Raw genomic sequence first — 21,486 nt, forward strand, 5'->3', positions numbered from 1 at the left:
CCCCCCTCCAGGGAGGCGATACCTGTCTTTTTGAAACTGGGAAATGAAGCTTTCATATCAGACAAACTGTTTCACACAATAACGGCTTTGGACAATATGTATCTTCTTGCTTCCTCCAAACGCACTCGAACCCCATCTATCTGGGTACCTCCATTACCTTTCACAAATATCAAGCAATTAACTATAATCCCAACCCCTCATTTTTACAGCAACAATTCCAAATAACGACACAAGACTAGACAAAAATTAATTGTAAAATATCCATGTTAGTAAAGCATACAAATTTAGCACAGCGAAAAAAAAAAATCTAATTTCAATATACAATGTGTGTAAATTTTAATGTAATTTGCATTTTCATAATCCTTTAAGCCAATAACCTTTTGTGCTACATTTATTTCATAATAAACATATTTACATATTCAAGCTATTTAACCCATTAACTAATTACTATTTATTAAATAGGCCTACCACTACTAACCAAAATTCTGCTCTTCATATAATAATAATAATATAAAAAAAATATTCTAAAATTGTTTCACTAATTCAGTCGTTTTTTTATCTTTTCAAGACAGCAAAAGTTAACACAATAAGCATAAATGCATAAAAACAAATCTCCAACGAAATCAAACTAAACAATCTGCTTTATTGGGTGGTACCACTTCTCCCCTCCCCACCCCTCCTCCCCTCCCCCATCCCCTTTCCCAACGATGTAAAATAAATCACCTGTCTCTGCCATCAGTACACATGTCCGTGCACACTGGCGATAAGTTCTACCGACTTGTCTTAGAACTACAACACATCTGATTTCACTCATTTATGTTTCAAAAATACGGATAGTGTTAGGAGAAGATTAATACCCATTTGACTTCATTGCTTCAAATCAGTGTATTTGTCAGGTGGCTAATATTTACGTCCAAGTTCCTAAATGCCTCCATTTTCAAGCGCAAAAACCACTACCAGTCACATCTTACCCCCAGCAATTATTATTGCGCAATTGTCTGAATTCTAAGTCGTAGCCCTCATTTTATTAACATCAAAGTGTTACTGATAGATATTATTTACGAAAACGGATGAACATTATAAACTAACTCTTATCTGATTGTTTATTATTTCTATTTATATAACTTTTGAAAGAATCTCCCTCCCCCCACCACCCCACCCTCCATCCATGTTTTATGATCATGATATGCAAAAGAATAAAACTGAGAAATTTAAATTAAGAGATTAATGGTTAGTAATTCCCCCTGAATACAATATTCTAAGATAAATAAAACGGAACAAAAATGAAATGAAATAATTAAAAGATTAAAAATTATGAATAATTTCTATTTATACATTTAAGAACAGACTGCAATTCAACCACCGACACATCATTTGATCCAGACATATAGATTGTCTCACATATCAAATAATAGCAGTAGACAGTTGTTTTTCGAAAGTAATCTTTATAAATTTAAATATAAAAAGCCTTATTATGAGTACTTTAATGTAAGTAAAAAGCATTAATATTCAAGAAAACTAAAAAAAAAAGTAAATAGATGAATTATTCTTTTCTTTTATTAATGGTTCGAATATAAAGTGATACAGTCTGCAGAGCAAACTAAATTTGAGTGCTCTGTGGAAATATCAACCACACTTCAAGACCAAAATGTAGCATGACTAAATCTGGGTAAAGTATCATGGATTTTTTGTCTTATTGTCTGAGGAAAAACCTGGGCCTTACATTTTGGTTGTCTGATCAGAAAATGTTATTTTTGGGGGGGAAATGTAGCAAACTAACAGTGACGAATATGTGTTGATTGTCCAAACAGGAATTTGGTTGTCTCAGAGGACTGAACTACCATTACAAATTTATCCCGATGAAATGGCACAGTCAAGAATGAATAAACATGACATAAACTGTATGAATAGTGAAACCAAGATCTCATTCAATTACTAGAATACATAGATAATCACCGATGGATAAAGGTTTACGGTAGGAGACAAAAGCAAATGATTGTCATATAAGTTTAATTTAAAACATTAAGAATTTTACCTTAAAAAAAAAATGCCAGCAAGTTAATTGCCGATTAAGCTGAGAGTTCATTTTGCAAAGTTTTAAACTGCATATCTAATGAGTAAGATGCAAGAAGCAGAAAAACAAAACCAAAAATAAAATATAATATGGAAACTGTTAAAAATTTAAGTTTTCAAAAAGAAAGCGAGATAGGCAAGGAACTACTATTACTAGTTTAATCAACTTAACAGAACGATATCAAAAGTTAAATTTATTAGATCACCTGGTCATAAATATATATTGAGACCAGAGCGGCTTTGTTCTATAATCCTACGTAAATATTTGCATCGTTTATTTACAGTTACATAAGGCATTTTATTAGTTCAGGAAGAAAGAGAAAAATTAAGCATTTTCTTAAAAGATTTTATCAAAAGCTATAAAAAAAATTTCTCCTTCAAAGTTCTTCTTGTTCCATGTTTACCCGTTTTCACTTACATCATTTGAATTTACTTCCTCCACTGTTACTGCACAGCCAATCGCAATCAACAATAATAAAAACACTCATGAATAATGATGTTAACCTAATGAATTATTCATATCTTAATCGAAAGCACCATTCTCTCACATATGAGATATGATGAATATTCATAAAAACATTCTTCTTCTATTAATGCCAATTTTTTTTAAATTTTATATGGACTGGATAGGTAGTATTGTAGATGTAGAAAAATGAAGAACTACCACATTTTTGGAGAAAAACAAAAATGGGAAAAAGCTGTCAATTTTTTTCAGTTAAAAACAAGACATTTTCCATAGTTGAATATTTCTGTAACTTCTTAACAACTTATCAAATTGGTGATTTTCTGTCTTCATTCATCTAAAATGAACATCCATCCTTAATTAATACGTAAATTGATTACATAGAACCACTTTTATTTAATCTGAAAATCAACATTATTAGGTTTTTACGCCAAAAAGAGTCTTTTCATTTCTTGGTCACCTCTGTAGAGCAGTAGAACACTTCAGTTTCACAATCTCAACACTCCTTTCCAATTTTTGTTTTTTTCTCGTTTTCTTGAAATCTCCCTGCAATCTGTTCTTTCACATTTTTGATCGACATTCCGCTAAATTATTCAGAGTAGATAAAATTATCCTAAACTTCACTACTTCTTCTCCTGGTAACTCTCTCAGAGGTCCTCGGACCAGCCATCCTGCGAGACGGATGTGAACCTCGGGTCGATGGGGTACTTTCTCTTCACCTCTCTAAGTTCGTTCTCATTCTCAACGATGACTATCGTGAAAGGACTGCCGGGAACGTCACTATCCGACCACTTCACCTGGATCTTGTATTCCCCGACCTCTGTCGGGTTGTATCGGACATCGATGGTTCGATCCTTCTTGGAGCTTCTGGTCATCTGGACTTTGAAGGCTCCTGAAACAGGGGATTTTAAAGAGAGAAAATGACCGACTTGTCAATACGTTTTTTACCTGGTTTCATGATCTACAAGTTTGATGAATTGATTGGTAGCGGCAGACATTCACAACTTGTCAAGAAATGAATAAAACATGCAAAAAAAGTAGCCTTCTTCCATAATTTAGTCGGAATAACCTTTCCTACAGATCTCAGATTTTGATGAACTCTTTCAAAGTTATAACAAAACTTTACCCAATTTAGGATGTCATGAATTAATACTAAATAGTATAATATTACAATTAACAAAGTATTAAACTTTCTTTGTTACAACTTCTACAACTTCTTTTCTACATATTATTTATTCACTATATTTTCTACATCAAGCACTCTTTGTCACATGCTCATTTGCATATTATCAAGAACTTGTGGCAGAAACAGGAAATGCGCTAGGTGATAATAGCACACATTTTCTGAGAAAAAGTAACTAAAGACCTTATCAATAATTAATATCCTTAATTTTATTTGTGTATAAAGTTTAAATATTTAATTCCTCATTAGAATCTAGAGTAGACCTCACATTTGACTACAGACAAAATCATCCTTGGTACATCATCAATCCAATTGACTTATCTTGAAGGTTGGAAAAGAATGTGTGAAGGTTGAACAAAAGAATGGACATAAAATAACTTTGGCTAATACTGATTGGGCGATTATGATTATTCTGGAAGACATGAAAAACGTGATTGTTAAAATCCACTTGGGTATTTGTCAAGGTTTCTATAGATGTTTGCAACACCTTTTGCAGGAGACATGACAAGATAAAAAATATAATTGATGGAATTAACTACAGATCTTTTCATATTCCTGACAAACTTTTCTAGAAATGTCATTGAACATATGTTGAATATTGAAAAAATAAATTGTATAATTTCATGTTTAGTTTTGAGGTATATCTTTATATTCCATATATAGTCTCTAATTGAGCAGTGTTGCCTACTCATGAACTTTAATGAGTCCAATTGCAACAGGCACCCTTTTTCAGACAAGAGTTTTAATTACTTTTTTTGTTCTTAATGTTAATGCCGGAAGTGTTTTGCTAGTAACTGGAATTTGCAACTGCACGAATATAACAAATGTCTAAATTGATATAGACCAGAATTTTGTTCTTCAAACGTATTTTTAAATTAGCCATTTTTGGGGATTCTTAGTCATTGATTCAGGTGCATTCATTTGTGTACACAGCTGGTGTGAATATTGAACATGGCTCTATTATGAAATGCTTACATGACCTTTTTAAAGAAGCCCGAAAAAAAAAAGTCAAATTTCATCTAAAACGGTATTGATCTGTATAACGACTGTCACGCCAATTCGAAACTATGGCGACTACGTTAAGTGTAAAATGCGTCCATGGCATATTTGCAATTAATATTTACATTCATTGACTTTCCTACGTGGAGAGGATATCGCCCATAAACTCTCTTTTCCTTGTAATCTTAGTAAAAAGACAGGCGTATGCATGGTTACAAATTTCAGTTCCAATACTTCACAGCCAAATTTCTCTTCCCAGTATACTTAGTTTGAGAAAAAGTTCTGCCCAGATTCTTGTATAGGCAGATCAGCTAGTAGTGCTTTGTTTGTTATCTGCTATAAAATTGCCATCGGTCGAGTAACAGCAGGCTATAAGTGTTCGTGTTAACAAATAATAGACTTGGTGAAGGTTTTAATTGAGGCTTTCATAAACGCAGAGTTTTTTAGGTTTGATCAGGGAAAAAACTAGAAAAAAAAAAAACGTGTGCAAGTATATATTTCAATCGCTCTTCTGGTTTTCAAGATTCACGGTTGAAGAAAAAAACAGAATTCTCCTTAATAGCTTCATTAATTATGACTTTGCCCCCTCAGTGAAGCCCTAATTAGTGTTAATGGTATATCCATTGTTTTATGAATTCTAGTAATTCAACTGAAACATTGTTTCTTTAACTTTGTGTAAACGGCAGAAGCACACTTGGGTGACAGTCAATGATATTTGTCTGAGGCTCAGGAAACTATAATCATTGTAATGATTTAGTTGTAAATGAAATAATAAAAAAATAGAAAAACTCATGTCCACCATATATTAAGTTTTGTGTTTGCATCTGGGGAAACTGAACCTACTAGTCTGTGTGTTAGTCTTTATGGTCCAGTCACTTTAACTGATGATCCAAGGATGTTGAAATAATCACTTCTCACGAATTACAATGGTATAGAAATAAAACCACGACAGAAAGCAGAGATTTCATAAAAATATGCAATATATCAAAATTAGTTTTCTGCCTAATACAGTCCTCCTTTAAACATATCATGAGACAAACATGCATAAAGGGGGGGGGAGGAGAGGGGGAGAGGAGGAGGGAAGGGATGTTTGGTGCTCAGTTAAAACAGCCATCTGCAATCGGGTCATGATCTTAATGGATAACATTAATATTCATAAATATTCATGATCTCCATCCAATCGGGATAAGTTTGAAAAAGACAATAATAATACCTATCTATACTGTCCTCCCATATTATGCTTCAAAGCACCCAAACTGACAGTATGAACAGTTCCTAACCTTGATCTGATTCCAATGCTGATGCCAATTTGTATGGACTCTCATATCATGCTTCAAAGCACCCAAACTGACAATATGAACAGTTCCTTACCTTTATCTGATTCTAAAGATATCACTAGCACTTTATCTTTAAATTATTTTCTTTTTTTGAATGACAACATTAATGTGAAACTATCCAGGTTTTCTACATTTTCAAAAAAAAAAGAAATGAAAACTTTTGCCCTAAAAACCCAATCATCTTCACAGCAGAATAAGAATTAGACCAGAATGTGAAAATTTTTGCTTCTTTTGCTTCGAGTGACAGCTAAACATTGTACAATGAAAAAAAATGTTCCTAGATTCTAATTAAGCTGGATGCTTTAATTGATTTCCCAATGATTGCCTAAGAAAACTATGAAGCAACTGTGCAAAGGGTCAGATATTGTAATAATAATGTCACCTTAACTATATTTTGAACACTGTGCAGGGAAGGCCTACCCTTGTGGCTTAAAGAGACTCCCCATACCCGATACGTGCAATGTTGGCCGATCGCTTTATTCGCCGATGCCGACCAATTGAAATCTCTATCGCAGGCTGGATTTAGATCACAGCAGACCCATCTATTGAGAAACCACTGTGTCTCCACAGAGGTTCTCGGGAAACTGTAAGGTGGCAGTATAACGTACTCTTACCATAGAGTATAAATATTTTCTTGCTTGCATCTCTGTGGTGAGGTGTTACTCTAAAAGTTACAGCCCTCCTCAAATTCACTCGAACATTTAATAATTGTTACTTAATAGCAAAAATTACCCCACTACTCCTTGAGCGCACATAATTAATTGACCAGCCACCGTATGATTGTAAACACAAGTGCTCTAATGGCCAGCACCACTTTCCTGTGTGAAGAAAAAAATTTGGCTTGACCACTGAAATGGTACACTGTGTGTGTAATCATGAATTTGTGCAGAGGAGGGTTCAGTGTGGCTAGCATTAACAACTGGCGTAGATATTCAATCTCCCCTGTGTTTGGCCAAAAACAGGGAACTGGGTTGGTACTTGCTATAACTGGCAGTGAAGATAGTTATGTAGTGTGACCCACATACAAGGGTTATGCATACCTTTAGGTCCATGAACTCTGACCTTGAGCTGACCTGCTCCAGCTCCTTTGGTCTCGCATATGAAACGGCCGTTGTAATCGGTGATGATGCCGTGGTTCAGACCTGGACCACGAGCAATGACCTGAGAGGCGTCAGGGGGTGCGGAGACCCTCAGGGTGAATGGACTTCCTGTTTTAGATTTAGAAAAAAAAAAAAAAAAACATTTTCAAATGTGTGATACTTGATGGGGTAATTAGTAATGGATCGATATCGCTGTAAAGAACAATTAAAAATAAACAGCAATTGATCAGCGACCAATAGATTAAATAGTCAATGTTGAGCAAAACTTCACTTTCAATGAATCTAATTCGATAAAGAAGTATCTTGAAGATTTGTATAGTGGATTATTCAGTTTCTGGAGCAAAATGATAAGGATGTAAAACTCCAAACAACAGCAAAATTATGCAAAAAAATTTACTGATTTTTTTATATTTTGTATAAGCATGTGGTCCTAGAAGAATACATTTAACCACATTCATAAAGGGGATACATGCAAATGATTGGGTTGGTAGTTACTTATAATGTAATAAAAATATTAATCTCCAAAATATATTGCTCACACCAACTGACACAACTGGACTGTTGAGAACACTAATTTTTATGATGTCACGTCAATGTCAGTGACAATTCTGTCAAGAAGGTGCAGGGAATGGAGAATGTGGTGAGGTACAGATTAATACTTATGGGATGAACATTTTACAAGTGTGCAACAGGTGGGAGGGGGGCCAGGGGCGAGAGTGACGGGATGGGGGGTTAGGTTATTTGTGTACAATGTGAGTACCTAGAGATGAAAGATAGAGCAATTATGATAATTATAATTGTTTATGCAAATGAATTGACCTATGACCTTAGCATCTTTTTCAACATTCTATAAATTTACTATAGAGCATTCTTATAAAGCAACCACCCATATTTGGTATGTGGGCACTTGATGAACATCCCTTAGTTTCCGGAAAATATAGTCAAAAGTTATCAGCTCTTCCAAATTAGATAGACTACTATATTTATGGAAGAAGGTGGGAATGGAGAATGTGGTGAGGTACAGATTAATTCTCATGGGATGAACACTTTACAAGTGTGCAACAGGTTGGAGGGGCCGGCCAGGGGCGAGAGTGATAGGGGGTGGGGGGGTTAGGTTATTTCATATCATTTATGAATGAATGGTTCTCATCCTTCTACATGTTACACTAGAACCAAATCAACTATAATACTTGCCACTTGAGACAAATATTACGGACAAATGTTGCACAGATACTAAAGAGAAACTAACCGTTGATATGTTCGTTGCCGTACAAAATCACCAGTCTGTGGTTTCCAGGTTCTTTCGGTGTTATGAGGAGAGAGTAAAAGCCATCTTCACTCCTGCCGATGTGTACGTCAGCAGGCTTTGTAGGTCCCATGCATTTGGCTTCCAAGTTACCTGGAAACAAACACGCAGATGGTAGAGTTATGAAATCATAGGCAGCTAGCACTCTTTACCATCATCATTAAAAACATTGCTGAATGCTTAAACTTGTTATAAAAAAAAGCAAAATTTAAGATTATTTTCTGACACATTCTCACACAGATGCATGAACGGAGACCATCAATATCAAAACAAAACGTGAGTTTGTTTAAAATTTGTACCAAAACTTTTGGGCAACTTTCATTGTTGCAGGTCAGAGATGTATCGTAATTGGTATGAGAAATATGGTAATTACTGCCGTAACACCTATGGATCAGTTATCCATACGTGCTCAATTTATACGACCCACTTAGGACATGTGTACAAGTGTACATGACACTCCCAGTTGTCAATCCTAATCACAAGTATAACCTTCTTTGTTACATCAAATACACAAGCAACAACAACATCAACAACAACAATAGAATCATTCACTCTTGACCAAGCATGTACATATTTTATGAAAACAAAAAAAATCTTGCCCATCCTTCTCAACACAGATAGAAACACTTTAAAAACAAATACTTTATAAACTTTATAAACAAACAGACTATTATAGCCGATAAGGGAGTGGATTCTGACAAAGGGACCATACACCGGTAATCCTCGATAATCCCGACGATAATCTTCGATGAGTCTACTTGTTTGGGTCTTAAATATTCTAGGAGTACAAAATGAAGCTACTAGTTGTCTGATGATCGCTAAACGTGTGAAACTCTGAGCTGCAACTACTAGTGTTCCACTAGTCTCAACTAATTCTATAAATATATATACATACATACATACATTTATAGCCTACATGTAACTGGACATGTTTGCACTGCATCTTGCCTTACTTTGAACTTATGAAGTTAACAAAGCTGTTGCTAATAAGGTTTGTTAAATAATCTTAACTTACCTGTCTCCCCACAACAACAACACAAGCCAAAGCAAAGCCGTCTTCAGCGATGCCATTCGATGTCTGTTTTAATAGGTTTAAAGAGCTTGCTACTAAGAAAAGATGGGGGAAGACTGCCCCCCACCATCTTTTTCCTTGTTCTATTTGTTTCAAACCTATCAAAACACGACCAATCCACTGGCATCTCTGGAGAAGGCTTTGCCTTGTGAAGTTGTCATGAGCAGTAAATATGCAGTAGGTAATTGAAGGAAAATATGCAAATACCTTAATGTTATATTACCTTACTATATATTCGTATATTAAAATATGACATTCTTGCAATAATCAGTCCGGAAACAACCGCCCAAAAAAAGAAAACCTTAAATATCTTTAGAAGCATACCTTCAGCAGCATCCCTGGTGTCGATGATAAACTTTCCTGTTTTTCCAGAGATCAGACCTTTAAACGAAGAGGCCCGAACCTTCTCGGCGTGTGGACTGGCTTGGACGTTGACCTTGAATGGAGAATTCGGGATCTGTTTCTCTGACCACGCCACGTAAACAATGTGAGTACCTAGAGAGGAAAGATAGAGCAATTAATGATAATTATAATTGTTATACAATTGATTTGACCTATGACCTAAGCATCTTTTCAACATTCCATTAATTCACTATAGAGCATTATTAAAGCAACCACCCATATTTGGTACACATAGTGGTCAGATGATGAACATCCCTTAGTTTCGGGAAAAAAATAGTCAAAAGTTATCAACTCTTCCAAATTAGATAGATTATTATTTATGGATGCAAGAACTGCAGGTTTTTTGGTTTGGGAATTGCCCCAGAACTTTCAGTTTTCCTGACTGGCATCTATTTGACTTAGAAAATGCAAAATATTCATCGGGCCTAGCCTTAAGCAATCAAACACTGCCCAACTACCGACGATTTTCCACGTAAGGACAGTTGAGTCAAGTGGGCTGGCTGGCTGGAGATCCAATCTGGCAACTTGCAGCATCTATGGAACTACGTTCAGAACTAGTGAATCCTTTGAGGCAGAAATGTGGGCCTTTTTTCATTTAGATTCAAGTCTCTTACTTCATTCAAAAGTTCTCTAAAATAATACTACTCATTACCTGCTTTCTCTGCCATGTAGGTCACTTTGTACATGTTCTCTGTCGTTCCGTAGGGTTCCAGCTTAAAGTCCAAATCTTCTGTGGTACCGGTGATGGAAACACTTGGGGTACCTGTGAGGTCGACAGGCCGGAATAAACCAATCAAATATTTGTCATAAAGAGATTATTTTTTGTGTGTGCACCAGTGTCCTTCTGTAAAGTTTGCTGCATGTACGACTAGTCTTGTTGAGCGTTAGTAGCCTATGTAACTGTACCTTTCAAGTTGATGTTTTGAGAAATATCGGCTCCATAAAAATAATATTCAAAGCAGTAATTAATTTTAACACATTAACTTCATCAACATAAAATTTAAAGGAAATCAAATTAAAAGCAGTTTCTCACATTTGCATTTACCCTCCCACGTGGTACTCCCCCTCTCCCCTCCCAACCTTACCCATCTCTCACTCCCCCTCCCCCTCCCAACCTTCCCCTCTCTCCCTCCCCTCCTAACCTTCCCCCTCTCCCTCCCAACCTTCCACGTCTCTCCCTCCCCCTCCTAACCTTCTCCCTCCCCCTCCAAACCTTCCCCTCTCTCCCTCCCCCTCGCAACCTTCCCCCTCTCTCCCTCCCACTCCTAACCTTCCCCCCTCCCCCTCCCAACCTTCCACGTCTCTCCCTCCCCCTCCTAACCTTCTCCCTCCCCCTCCAAACCTTCCCCCTCTCTCCCTCCCCCTCGCAACCTTCCCCCTCTCTCCTCCCACTCCTAACCTTCCCTCTCTCTCCCTCCCCCTCCTAACCTTCCCCCATCTCCCTCCCAACCTTCCACGTCTCTCCCTCCCCCTCCTAACCTTCTCCCTCCCCCTCGCAACCTTCCCCCTCTCTCCCTCCCCCTCCTAACCTTCTCCCTCCCCCTACTAACCTCTCTCTCTCCCTCCCCCTCCCAACCTTCACATTATACCTCTTTAAACAGAGCTCGGTTCCTACTCACCTGCGCCTGCTTGAGTTCCATCGATGATAAATTCTGTAGGTACGTAAACTTTAGTGCTTCTGATTCCCTCTCCTTTGATCACCACCTTGGTGTTATCTATGGGAAGCTCCTTCTCTCGGGCGTAGCCCTCGAACGGGGATCCCTTGATGTGAGAACCAGCCCACATGACTTTAATGATGCAGTTACCTGTACATGGTAAAAAGTAACAGACTTGCAGACACAGACACACACATATATACATATAAAAATAACAGTGTTGTTGATCTTACTTGAAGTATTAAATATAATTTAAAGGGTCGTTAGAAGGCCCAAAATTAAGAGCACCAAAAGATTTCACAGATATACTCTTCTGGAATTTCTGACCATCGATCGCTCCAAATTATTTTTGAAACTAAGGATCAAGTGTTCAACTAGACAACCTTATGAACAAGTAAAAACAATTTTTGTTGTTATGGCATGAAATGAACATTATCACTGGCCAGTTTGTAGCAACACTGATGGACTACTTGATTTGGCTTTGGCTAAGGGCATCCACATTTTCATTTCATGTGAATCAAGATTCTGGGGAAAAGCTGTGTTAGGTATGAGGCAAATCCACTATTTATGAAAACATTATGAAAGAATGTAAAAGTGATGTTTGTGCAATATCTAAATATCTAGTCCTACAAATAAGTTGAAAAAAATGTCATAAATCAGACTTATTTCTTTCTTTTTACTTCTCCTACATCTTTGTGGATGCACTATTTACAAAAGTAGATTTTCTTACCCTCCTTGGGTGCTGAAAAAGTAAGGACATAATTGCTGTCTGAGACTCGATCCACTTGAACCGGAAGGATGGCATTGGCCGTTTCCATCTCCGCTCTCAGATCACCTGTATAAAAATTAAGAGAATAAAGGAAATCATAACATGACTATTATTATTATTATTATTATATACAAGGTTAAAAGTGAAATTATGAAAGTAAATTTACCAAGAGTTATGGTATTAGATGTTCTATGGCCCCTAACACCAAGATGGGGGGGGGTGAGTGAGGCCTTGGAGGAGGTAACCTCAATTACTCTTGCAGCAGTGATCTTTATGCCGGCAAGGTACCACCTCAGGCAGCAATTTTAATACCATCAAAATACCAATGGATCAAGGTGGTGGCATTTGAAGCTGTGGCTGAGTGCATAAAGGCGGTGGCACTTGAAGCAATGGGGCTTAGCAATCAGAAGGTCTGGGTTCGATACCCGGTCGGGTCATAGTCAGGTGGGTTTTCATCCAAGAGCAATCTATGGTTTTCCCATCTGAAATGCCTCTCTAAAAAGAGTTAAAATTGGAATCCACCCAACGTGTAAATTGTTATCCATAAGCCCTAGCAGGTGTCTACCACATTTGTGGTCACTCAAGCGTCGAAAAATAACTGCTGATTATTATTATTATAAAACTATCGAAACTTGGTCTCACTCTTTGCCCCTCCCCCACCCACTCGCAATAATCCCCTCCCTCCCCCTCCCCACCAGGGATTCAATGGCAGTATGATACATGATACATGAGAGGAAAGTAAGTCCCGAGCGATGGGAGTATTTGTGAATGATGTAGTCTAACCTGGTCCTGCGTCTCCTGTATCTACTTCAACACGGTAAGTCTCCTTCAGGAGAAGGTCCAAGGTCCCGTATTCATTTCTGGCTGTCGGGAAACCAGCAAACCTCACTTTCCTTGGATCTGTGATCTTGGCTTGGAATGGAGCACCTGCATTGCAAAGGGAAATAGGAGAGACAATTGTCAAAAAAAAGTGAAAGTAGAGAACATATAACAAAAAACAACATATATATATATATATTACATAAAAAATTTAAATGTGGATAAAATCCTCTTAACAAAAACATGTTCATCTCTCCCGCTATAAGGCACCCAGGACGGCAGTTCTCTTCATAAATTATTCCATTGGCATCTGACTCTTTGCAGCCCCACCCCATCCCTGCTCCCCCCCCCCCCAAAAAAAAACTTGTCTTGAGATTCCTGCATTGTGACACATGTAAAATGCTAGATATGCTAATAGAGATTGATGGGGCATCAAAAGCTGAGAAAACATTATCAATAAACTTTTGGAATATCTGCTATTTTAAATATTACGTATGTAAAGGTGAAAGTTGAAAATTGTTTTTTGTCATCAGGGGCATAGTACACATTACACCACTCCATCCATACCTTTCAGCTTTAGGGTGTAAAAAAACAAATACAGACTTTTAGAAGCATGTAGGAAATTAACCAGGAAAATGAACCAGTCTGTACTCACCATAAATGAGCCTTTCTCCATAAAGGACTCTGATGTTGAAGATTCCCACCTCCGTTGGCACGTACGTTACTGTGTACGTTCCGTCACCGTTCGAAAGCATCGTCACCTTAGCCATGGAATTGGGACCTGTATCGGGACAAGTTGGAAACTTTCACAAAAGCCAGCATGTACTGATCAAACAATCCATTTGAAAGTGATAAAGTTTGAGATATTTCATGTCTTTATCATGATAATATTTGATTTTTATATAGCACTTTATACCAGCGATAGGTCTCAAAGCGCTTTACAGACGTTATATTACCCCTGGTCAATGATAACCTGTCCCAGAGACAATCCCTCCAGTCAGCTGCAGTTTTATACTGCGCCCAATGACAAGTTACCTCAGAGGTATACCCATCTAACCCCTAGTTGGAGAGAGGCAAGTGAGATAAAGCATCTTGCCCAAGGACACAACGTAATGAACTAGGCAGGAATCGAACCAGCAATCCTTGGATCACGAGTCTAACGCCTTAGCCAATTGGCTACCACGCTCTCATGTACTCTTAAAAAATTGACACCCTCCCTCCCAACCCCTTAACCTCCAACTACCATCTATATAAATACAAATCATTGCCTTAAAGCCACCTCTCAAATTAGCAACGACCTTGTTCTTGCATGTTTCTGACACAGTGGCGACCAGTTTCGAGCGGGTAAACCTGGATCGAAATTTTCTATTTGAAAAAAAACAAAGAAAAAATAATCACTAAGCAAATCATGCAAAGAATTTTTTTATTTCTGGCTTTTTACCTTCAACACTGACTTTTAATTCGGATTTGCCTGCCTGGCTGGGATCCACGACAAATGTAGTCGGCTGGTCCTCCCTTCCCCTCGTCAAGCCATCCCCAGAGGCCGTCACTCTGTTAGGGTCAAACACTCTAAATTTAGCTGGTTCATCTGTTAAGAGGGAAAGAAAAAAGTTTGCAATAATAAGATTATAAAACCCTTCATACAAACTGATCTGAATGCTCGGATGTAGGTGAAGATGTCTGGTTTATTTCGAGCTTCCCAATTGCCATGCTATGATTCATTATATAAATGCCGGTAAATACTGTCAATTAAAAAAGAAAAATATGAAAAACTTGTGACAACACCAATTTAAGTCTAAAGCTAAAGGAAGGATATATAATTTTATATTAACTGTCTGTGTAATATATAATGGGTCAGAAATTCCAGAAAACATCAAACTTGCAAAAGATTTTAGAAAAATCTTCCAAACCACAAATAAAGGAGTGAACAGTGTTAACTTTATCAGAGACAAATTCAGGTGAATATTAACTCCAAACTCACAGACCTTAATCAAGTTAACCCACTCGACTACCACCCACCCCACTGACCTTCCACCTGGCTTCCTTTGACCACCAATCAAACCATATTTGACGAAAATTTGTGTAAAATCAAATCTCTAATCCTTATTTAATCATTGAACACAGAACTAACATATAGGTAAACAGGACGATAGTGGTTCATTACTTTGTTATTTATTCAGCTGGTACCATAGTCTGACTCGTGAAGCATAAATGTACAGGCTTTTAATTATACATATTTATATATATGACTGAAGGCAAATGAACATCCTGTTATTATTATTATTATAATTAAGCCTCTACACCAGAAGGAGAATTGTTATATGGCCAATCAAATGGGTATATGGAGTAGCATCTTTGACACAAGACCAAAAGGACATGTGACCAGTCTGGAAGTGTCATCTTCCAGGGTGATGATCTTTTCATTACCTAAATGCCTTAATCAGATATATAGGAACTACCCTTTCGAAGTCAAGAGGCTGTGGTGGCAGTGATAACTTTCTAAAGTAAATTACTCACAACTAATACTATCAAAATAATTTAATAAAAAACACATGAAAATATATCTATAGGGTCATCAAATATCTCACAACCAATCCCCTCCCCCCCCCCCTTCTCTCACAAAATATGCTATTCAAGTCATGATTGGTGATAAATCTTTTCAAGTTTTTGGTCTCTGTCTCTGGAACCAGCTGCCTGTGGGTATTCGAGTGGCGGTTTCCATCTCGGTCTTCAAAGGTCTGATGAAAACATATTTATTTACTACAGAGTAATGTTTGTATTTTTTGCTTGCATTTAGGCTTGGTGTTTGTTATTATTGTGTAGTTTATATTTGTTTCTGTAAAGTGCTGTGATCTTTTGTAGAGCGCTCTATCAAATACCTAGTAATAATAATAATAATAAGTCACAAAACCTGTAACGGGATTCCTGTCCCAGAGGATGTTCACAGTGTAGTCTCCGACGGCATCTGCGATGGTAAAGATGGTGAACATGCTCCCGTCCTGTTCTAACCTGACGGGGAGGTCGTGCATACCGTTTGAGATGGTAACGGTCAGCTCCCCTTTACCCGCTTCTGATACGTCCACTGTAATTCGAGGAGAGAAAGAATTATAGTACAGAGGGGTAAGAGTTGAAGGGATATTTATATAGTTACACACAATATAGAGGGTAAACTATTTATGATTGGGATAAAACATTCATGGGTAAGATGTACATTGATTGACTGGATTTCCAATTATTTATTTTAGTTTTATTATTTTCCAAAGGTTAGGAAAGCCACCTGAAGCTCATTTCAAACCTTATATTCATGTGATGACCTTTGGATGAACACCACGCTTTTTCATACTATCGAGCCTTCTCTTTTTGATGGGCGTTAAGATAGGCAGACATGTAAACTGTGGCTCCCACTCGTGGGACCCCCAGTTCAAGTCCCTATCCCATGGACGAGAGGGTACCTCAGTGTACCTCACGATCTGACCACTTCCTCACAAAGTTGAGGCAGGTGTGGGCACCCCACTCCATTCAGTGCTGCTATGGTGCCAGTGAAAGAAGCTGTTTTGAAACAACCCCCTAACATATCCAGTACCCAATTTGCAAACCAGAACGAACCAAAATCCCCGCTCAACGAAATTTCAAAGCAGCAATCTGTTTTGAGGTGAGGATTTGCAGCTGGAAGTTAATGATTCGGGGGTGGACTATACCCCACCTTTACCTCATCGATGGCATAGTTGTCCCTTAATTCCTGCTTTACCCCACCTTTACCTTACTGATGGCATAAAGTCCCTTAATTCCTGCTATATCCCACCTTTACCTCATCGATGGCATAGTGGTCCCTTAATGCTTCATGTAGCACCAGATATGTGACATGCCAGCATTTAGCAAGTTGTCTTTGTCAGGTTTTTGTCTTGAAATATGAACATGAACCCGTATGAATTTAACCAATCACAATACAAGATTCAAAGTCTGACCTCAGTTAATTCTCATCAAAGGATATATTTGCCATTTAACTCCTTGATTTCATTTAAAACCAAATTGAAATTCCTGGAAGCAGTTAGAACAGCTGTTATTATACCTGGAAGTATGAATTATGCATAATCCAATGAAAACTTTATATTATCTCTGGCTCAAAGAATCATAAGATGTTTCTACGGACACTCATCCAACTAAAAATACATCTCACAAAACTGCAGAAACCAAAACAGATTGACAAAATGAAATCAAATTCGAGCAGCTTATGATGTGGATCATCAGATAGCCCTTTGCATACCTAGCTGGTTAATATAAACAACATTCCATATATTCTGCCATTGTACATTTTAATATCTATATCTCTCTCTTGTATTCAGACAACGACGTCTCTCTCACATTCTAAAGATTTTAATCTAGATGACCTATTGTAAAACTTAAGTTTACACAAAAAATGAGATAAGCTGAATTCCTAACTCCAGAAATACAATAGAAACACAAGACATGTTGATGGTACATGATACCCTGTTGCAGGCCTGGGGGCAAAGTCGAAAGTTGAGAAGACATCAATGATGTGTTTGTATTGTTTACCAAAATCCTTGGCTACATAGCTCTATCTCTGGGTTGTTATACTGCAAGTATCATAATTGAAATGCTTTGATGTTTTATCTTCTTATTGTGGCGCTGTCTACTCATTTTATGGGCGTTCCAACATAAGATAATATGACTGGCACAGTTAGATTAACACTTGCAACTTCCTACAGATCAGTATATGGCTACATATGTCAACAGTGAACAGTGTGAAGTCACAGAAGCTATTATACTGTATAACACAGCTTTAACAGGATTGGGGATACTACAGTATGTGCTGTGCACACGGTGGGTTTTTATTCTTCTTTTTTGTGTGTGTTTTTGGGGTTTCTGTTTTTTTCTTCTTTTACATTAACTGCAAATTTTACTCTTATCAGGGGTTTAGTAAAGTAACATTCAGTTTTTACTGAGACTAATCTGGTCCAACTGTCAAGAACCCTTATAATTTTCACATAAAAACTAAAGGTCATGACAGAGGTTACAATTTGTGTAAATGGGAAAGGGGATGGTGATGTTTGTACCTTGTTGACTGATCTGGGAAATTACTACAAGAAGTAAGCATATATGACCCCCCCCCCCAACACCGCCCCCCCTGAAATTGGAAATTCTGGCCACGGGCCTGTATAGGCCTATGACAAACCTAATGCTGAGGTCTGAATTTCTAACAATGATACAGAAATGGGCCTTAAATCAGCAAGTCAATCTGAAATAGTTAAAAATATGTGCCACACACTGGCTTAGTACAACTGACCTTTGACAATCCTCCTGCATTGATGTGACCCCCCACCCCCCTGAAATTGGTTATTCTGGCTACGGGCCTGTATTTGACACACCTTATAATGCCGAGGTCTGACTTTCTAACAATGATACAGAAATGCATGGGCCTTCAATCAGCATTTCATCTTAAATACTTAAAGATATGTGTCACACACTGGCTTAGTACAACTGACCTTTGATAATCCTCCTGCATTGATGTGATCCCCCACCACCTTCCCCCACTCCCCGCCCTGAAATTGGTTATTCTGGCTACGGGCCTGTATAGGCCTATGACAAACCTAATGCTGAGGTCTGACTTTATAACAATGATACAGATATGGGCCTTCAATCAGCATTCAACTTGAAAACTTAAAGATATGTATCACACACTGGCTTAGTACAACTGACTTTTGACATTTATTATTGGCAGTAAGACAAATAGGCATGGAAAAGTTTCTAGGTTAGATATAAGCATGAAAGCCTTGATAATAACCTTTGATATTTACACTTTGCATGTCTTTGACAAGACTTATGAGACTGATCTCTGCAGATATAAGTTATACGCCTCCACTTTGCCATCATGGTAGAATCGAAAAGCTAACCCTTCGCATATTCAACTACAATAATTCATGATAAATTTACTGTCAAAATTTGCTATTTCTTCCCTTTTTATCTTTTCAAATCAGTTATGGTACATTTCTGTCATCTTTATATTTGCTGTGATGTATCATCTATAACAAACAAATCACTATTTAATTATTAATTTTTAATTTTATTATGATAATTTGTCCACCATTCTGTTTACAATGAAGGAGATTTTTCTTCTTGGTTTTTTGTTTTGCTTCTACAAACTGAATGAACCAACTTGTTTTGACTCTATCAACATCAACTATTCCATATAAAGGGGTTTTGTAAACGGTAAGACGGATAAATACCAACTTGTTTTGACTCTATCAACATCAACTATTCCAGAAAAACGGGTTTTGTAAACTATTAGGCAGACCCTAAAAACAAAAAGGCCTGCACACACTTGCTTTTTTTTGTTTTGCTCCATTCATATCAGTTTTCTTAAATCTGTTATTTATATTTAGCATACTCCCCACTATAATACCTGTGTAGATAAAACAGAAAAGAAAAGAAAAAAAAGTGAGCTCACCTTGGAATTGTAGTTCCTCTCCCACGACTGCTGTCGTGATTTTTCCAACTTTGACATTTTCTGGGAAAGATGACTGATCTGGCATCACCATGATTCTTAACGGACACTTGTCGATCAATTCGCTACGGCATCTGACGCTGATCTAAGGATGGGGAAGGTGTAATTATAATTTATTTATACGTGGAATTGGCCTGTCCAGAGTAGATACCCTTCCACCATCTTATTGAATTATATATACAGACCAATTTCTACAGCAAATATGGTACTTGAATTCTTTCTTTTTTTTCCTTCAAGACAACAGCAATGTAGGTATAAAACTTAATCACTGGATTCAACTTTAAAGGAATAGTCCATTGCTGACAAAGGTGGATTAATAAAAATGATAGAAATTTATGCATCTCTAAGTCAAAATGACTGCATCTTTATGCATGCTGTATGGCAAAAGATATGAATTTTTTTCACATTTTGGTGATATTTTCCGAATGCATCTTACTTGCTGGCAACAGCAGTGATGTCATCGTGGCTATTCAATTGAAAATGTCTTCATTTTTTATTTTTAATAACTCGCTTATGTTTGATGGAATTTAAAATACGGACAACCTTGACAGGTAAAACAAACACTCCAAATGTATCAGGTTCGAAGGACAAAATCGGCAAGGAGATTATTATAGAAAAGTAAAAGCTACAAATAATTGCCATTATGGCATCACAGACCACGTACTGTGATCTACTCCAGGGAAGTATCAAGGGTTAAAGCCTCTCAAAATAAGTTCAATTTAACCATTTTCTGCCACTGGAATACTCCTTTAACCTAGACAATGTCATGTGATTGAATCACAGGTCACTGACAATAATGAGTCACCAAAAACCTTGGACAGTAACTGGCAATTCAAATTATATTACCGAATGGATGCTTTCATGCTTCTTATAGCTTTTTTTTACTAACCGTATGGATGCCTTCATGTTGAGGCATGATCGATGCCTCGACTACATTGTTACTGATTTTCTTCAGGGTGATCGGCACAGCCTCTCCTGGAGAATCAACTTCAGCGGATATATCCGTTGTTATGGCCCTATCGTTGGCGAGTTTAACCCTCACAGTGATCTAGAGACAAGAAATCAACAAGAAATGTCATATTATCAACACATTATGTGTTTCAGCGTCTTCTTAAAGACGCTAAAATGAACAACTTTAGAGAGACTTTTCTCTCCCACTGAAAATATATATTAAGCTAAAGAAACAATTGAATCACACAGGAATAAATTGGAGCTCAAATCTTTTTAATTTTTTTTTGTAATTCTATTTTATATATGAAGTTATTATCCTTAATTCTCTCCCTGATACCCATAAAGGTAGAGTTAAAACATGGTTCCACTTTTATGACAAATTGTGATAGTTAATTAATTCTGAATTAATACAATTGTACAGCATTTTGCCTTATTCAGAGTATCCACTACAAATATTGAGGCTTCTGGCAAAACATTTTTGTTAACTTATCTATCAAGCAAACAAGAAGCGAATATCAAACTGTTTTAAAATTAAATTTAAGATTGCATTCTGTGTAGGCCCCCTTTGTAAAGTTGCTTTTTTTTTAGTTTCGGACACAAGTGATATCTCCATTTCACTACATACCCTCTCATATAACCAACGGAAATCTTGCATTTACGACAACTATATACATAAAATTTTGTTTTTCACAAATTTAATTTTGTTTCTCTCATTAGATTTCAAAAACCACATTTATGCCAAATTTTTTATATCTCAGGTGGATGGGGTGTGGGGTGAGGAAGAGGGGGGGGTTCTGATGGACTAAAGTAAGCTATTATGATTATCCCGGGTAT

At 37.1% G+C, this 21,486-nt stretch overlaps 1 protein-coding gene across 4 annotated transcripts in view; it reads right to left on the reverse strand.

Moving 5' to 3' along the window:
* Positions 1-246: 246 nt before the first annotated feature.
* LOC139974831 (filamin-A-like) overlaps positions 247-21,486 on the reverse strand; it is a 59,052-nt gene continuing 37,812 nt past the window's right edge. For all 4 annotated transcript variants that reach the window (XM_071982293.1, XM_071982294.1, XM_071982292.1 and 1 more), the window contains 13 exons: positions 20,591-20,749; positions 19,645-19,786; positions 16,090-16,260; positions 14,620-14,766; positions 13,834-13,959; positions 13,143-13,286; positions 12,321-12,425; positions 11,555-11,740; positions 10,588-10,698; positions 9,858-10,028; positions 8,405-8,554; positions 7,096-7,263; positions 247-3,428 (listed from right to left, as the gene is read on the reverse strand). In XM_071982293.1, the coding sequence (XP_071838394.1) occupies positions 3,184-3,428; positions 7,096-7,263; positions 8,405-8,554; positions 9,858-10,028; positions 10,588-10,698; positions 11,555-11,740; positions 12,321-12,425; positions 13,143-13,286; positions 13,834-13,959; positions 14,620-14,766; positions 16,090-16,260; positions 19,645-19,786; positions 20,591-20,749 (2,025 nt within the window). In that variant the 3' untranslated portion in view covers positions 247-3,183. The remainder of the gene's footprint in view (positions 3,429-7,095; positions 7,264-8,404; positions 8,555-9,857; positions 10,029-10,587; positions 10,699-11,554; positions 11,741-12,320; positions 12,426-13,142; positions 13,287-13,833; positions 13,960-14,619; positions 14,767-16,089; positions 16,261-19,644; positions 19,787-20,590; positions 20,750-21,486) is intronic.

The sequence above is a fragment of the Apostichopus japonicus genome, chromosome 10, assembly GCF_037975245.1.
Source record: "Apostichopus japonicus isolate 1M-3 chromosome 10, ASM3797524v1, whole genome shotgun sequence".
NCBI lineage: Eukaryota > Metazoa > Echinodermata > Holothuroidea > Aspidochirotida > Stichopodidae > Apostichopus > Apostichopus japonicus.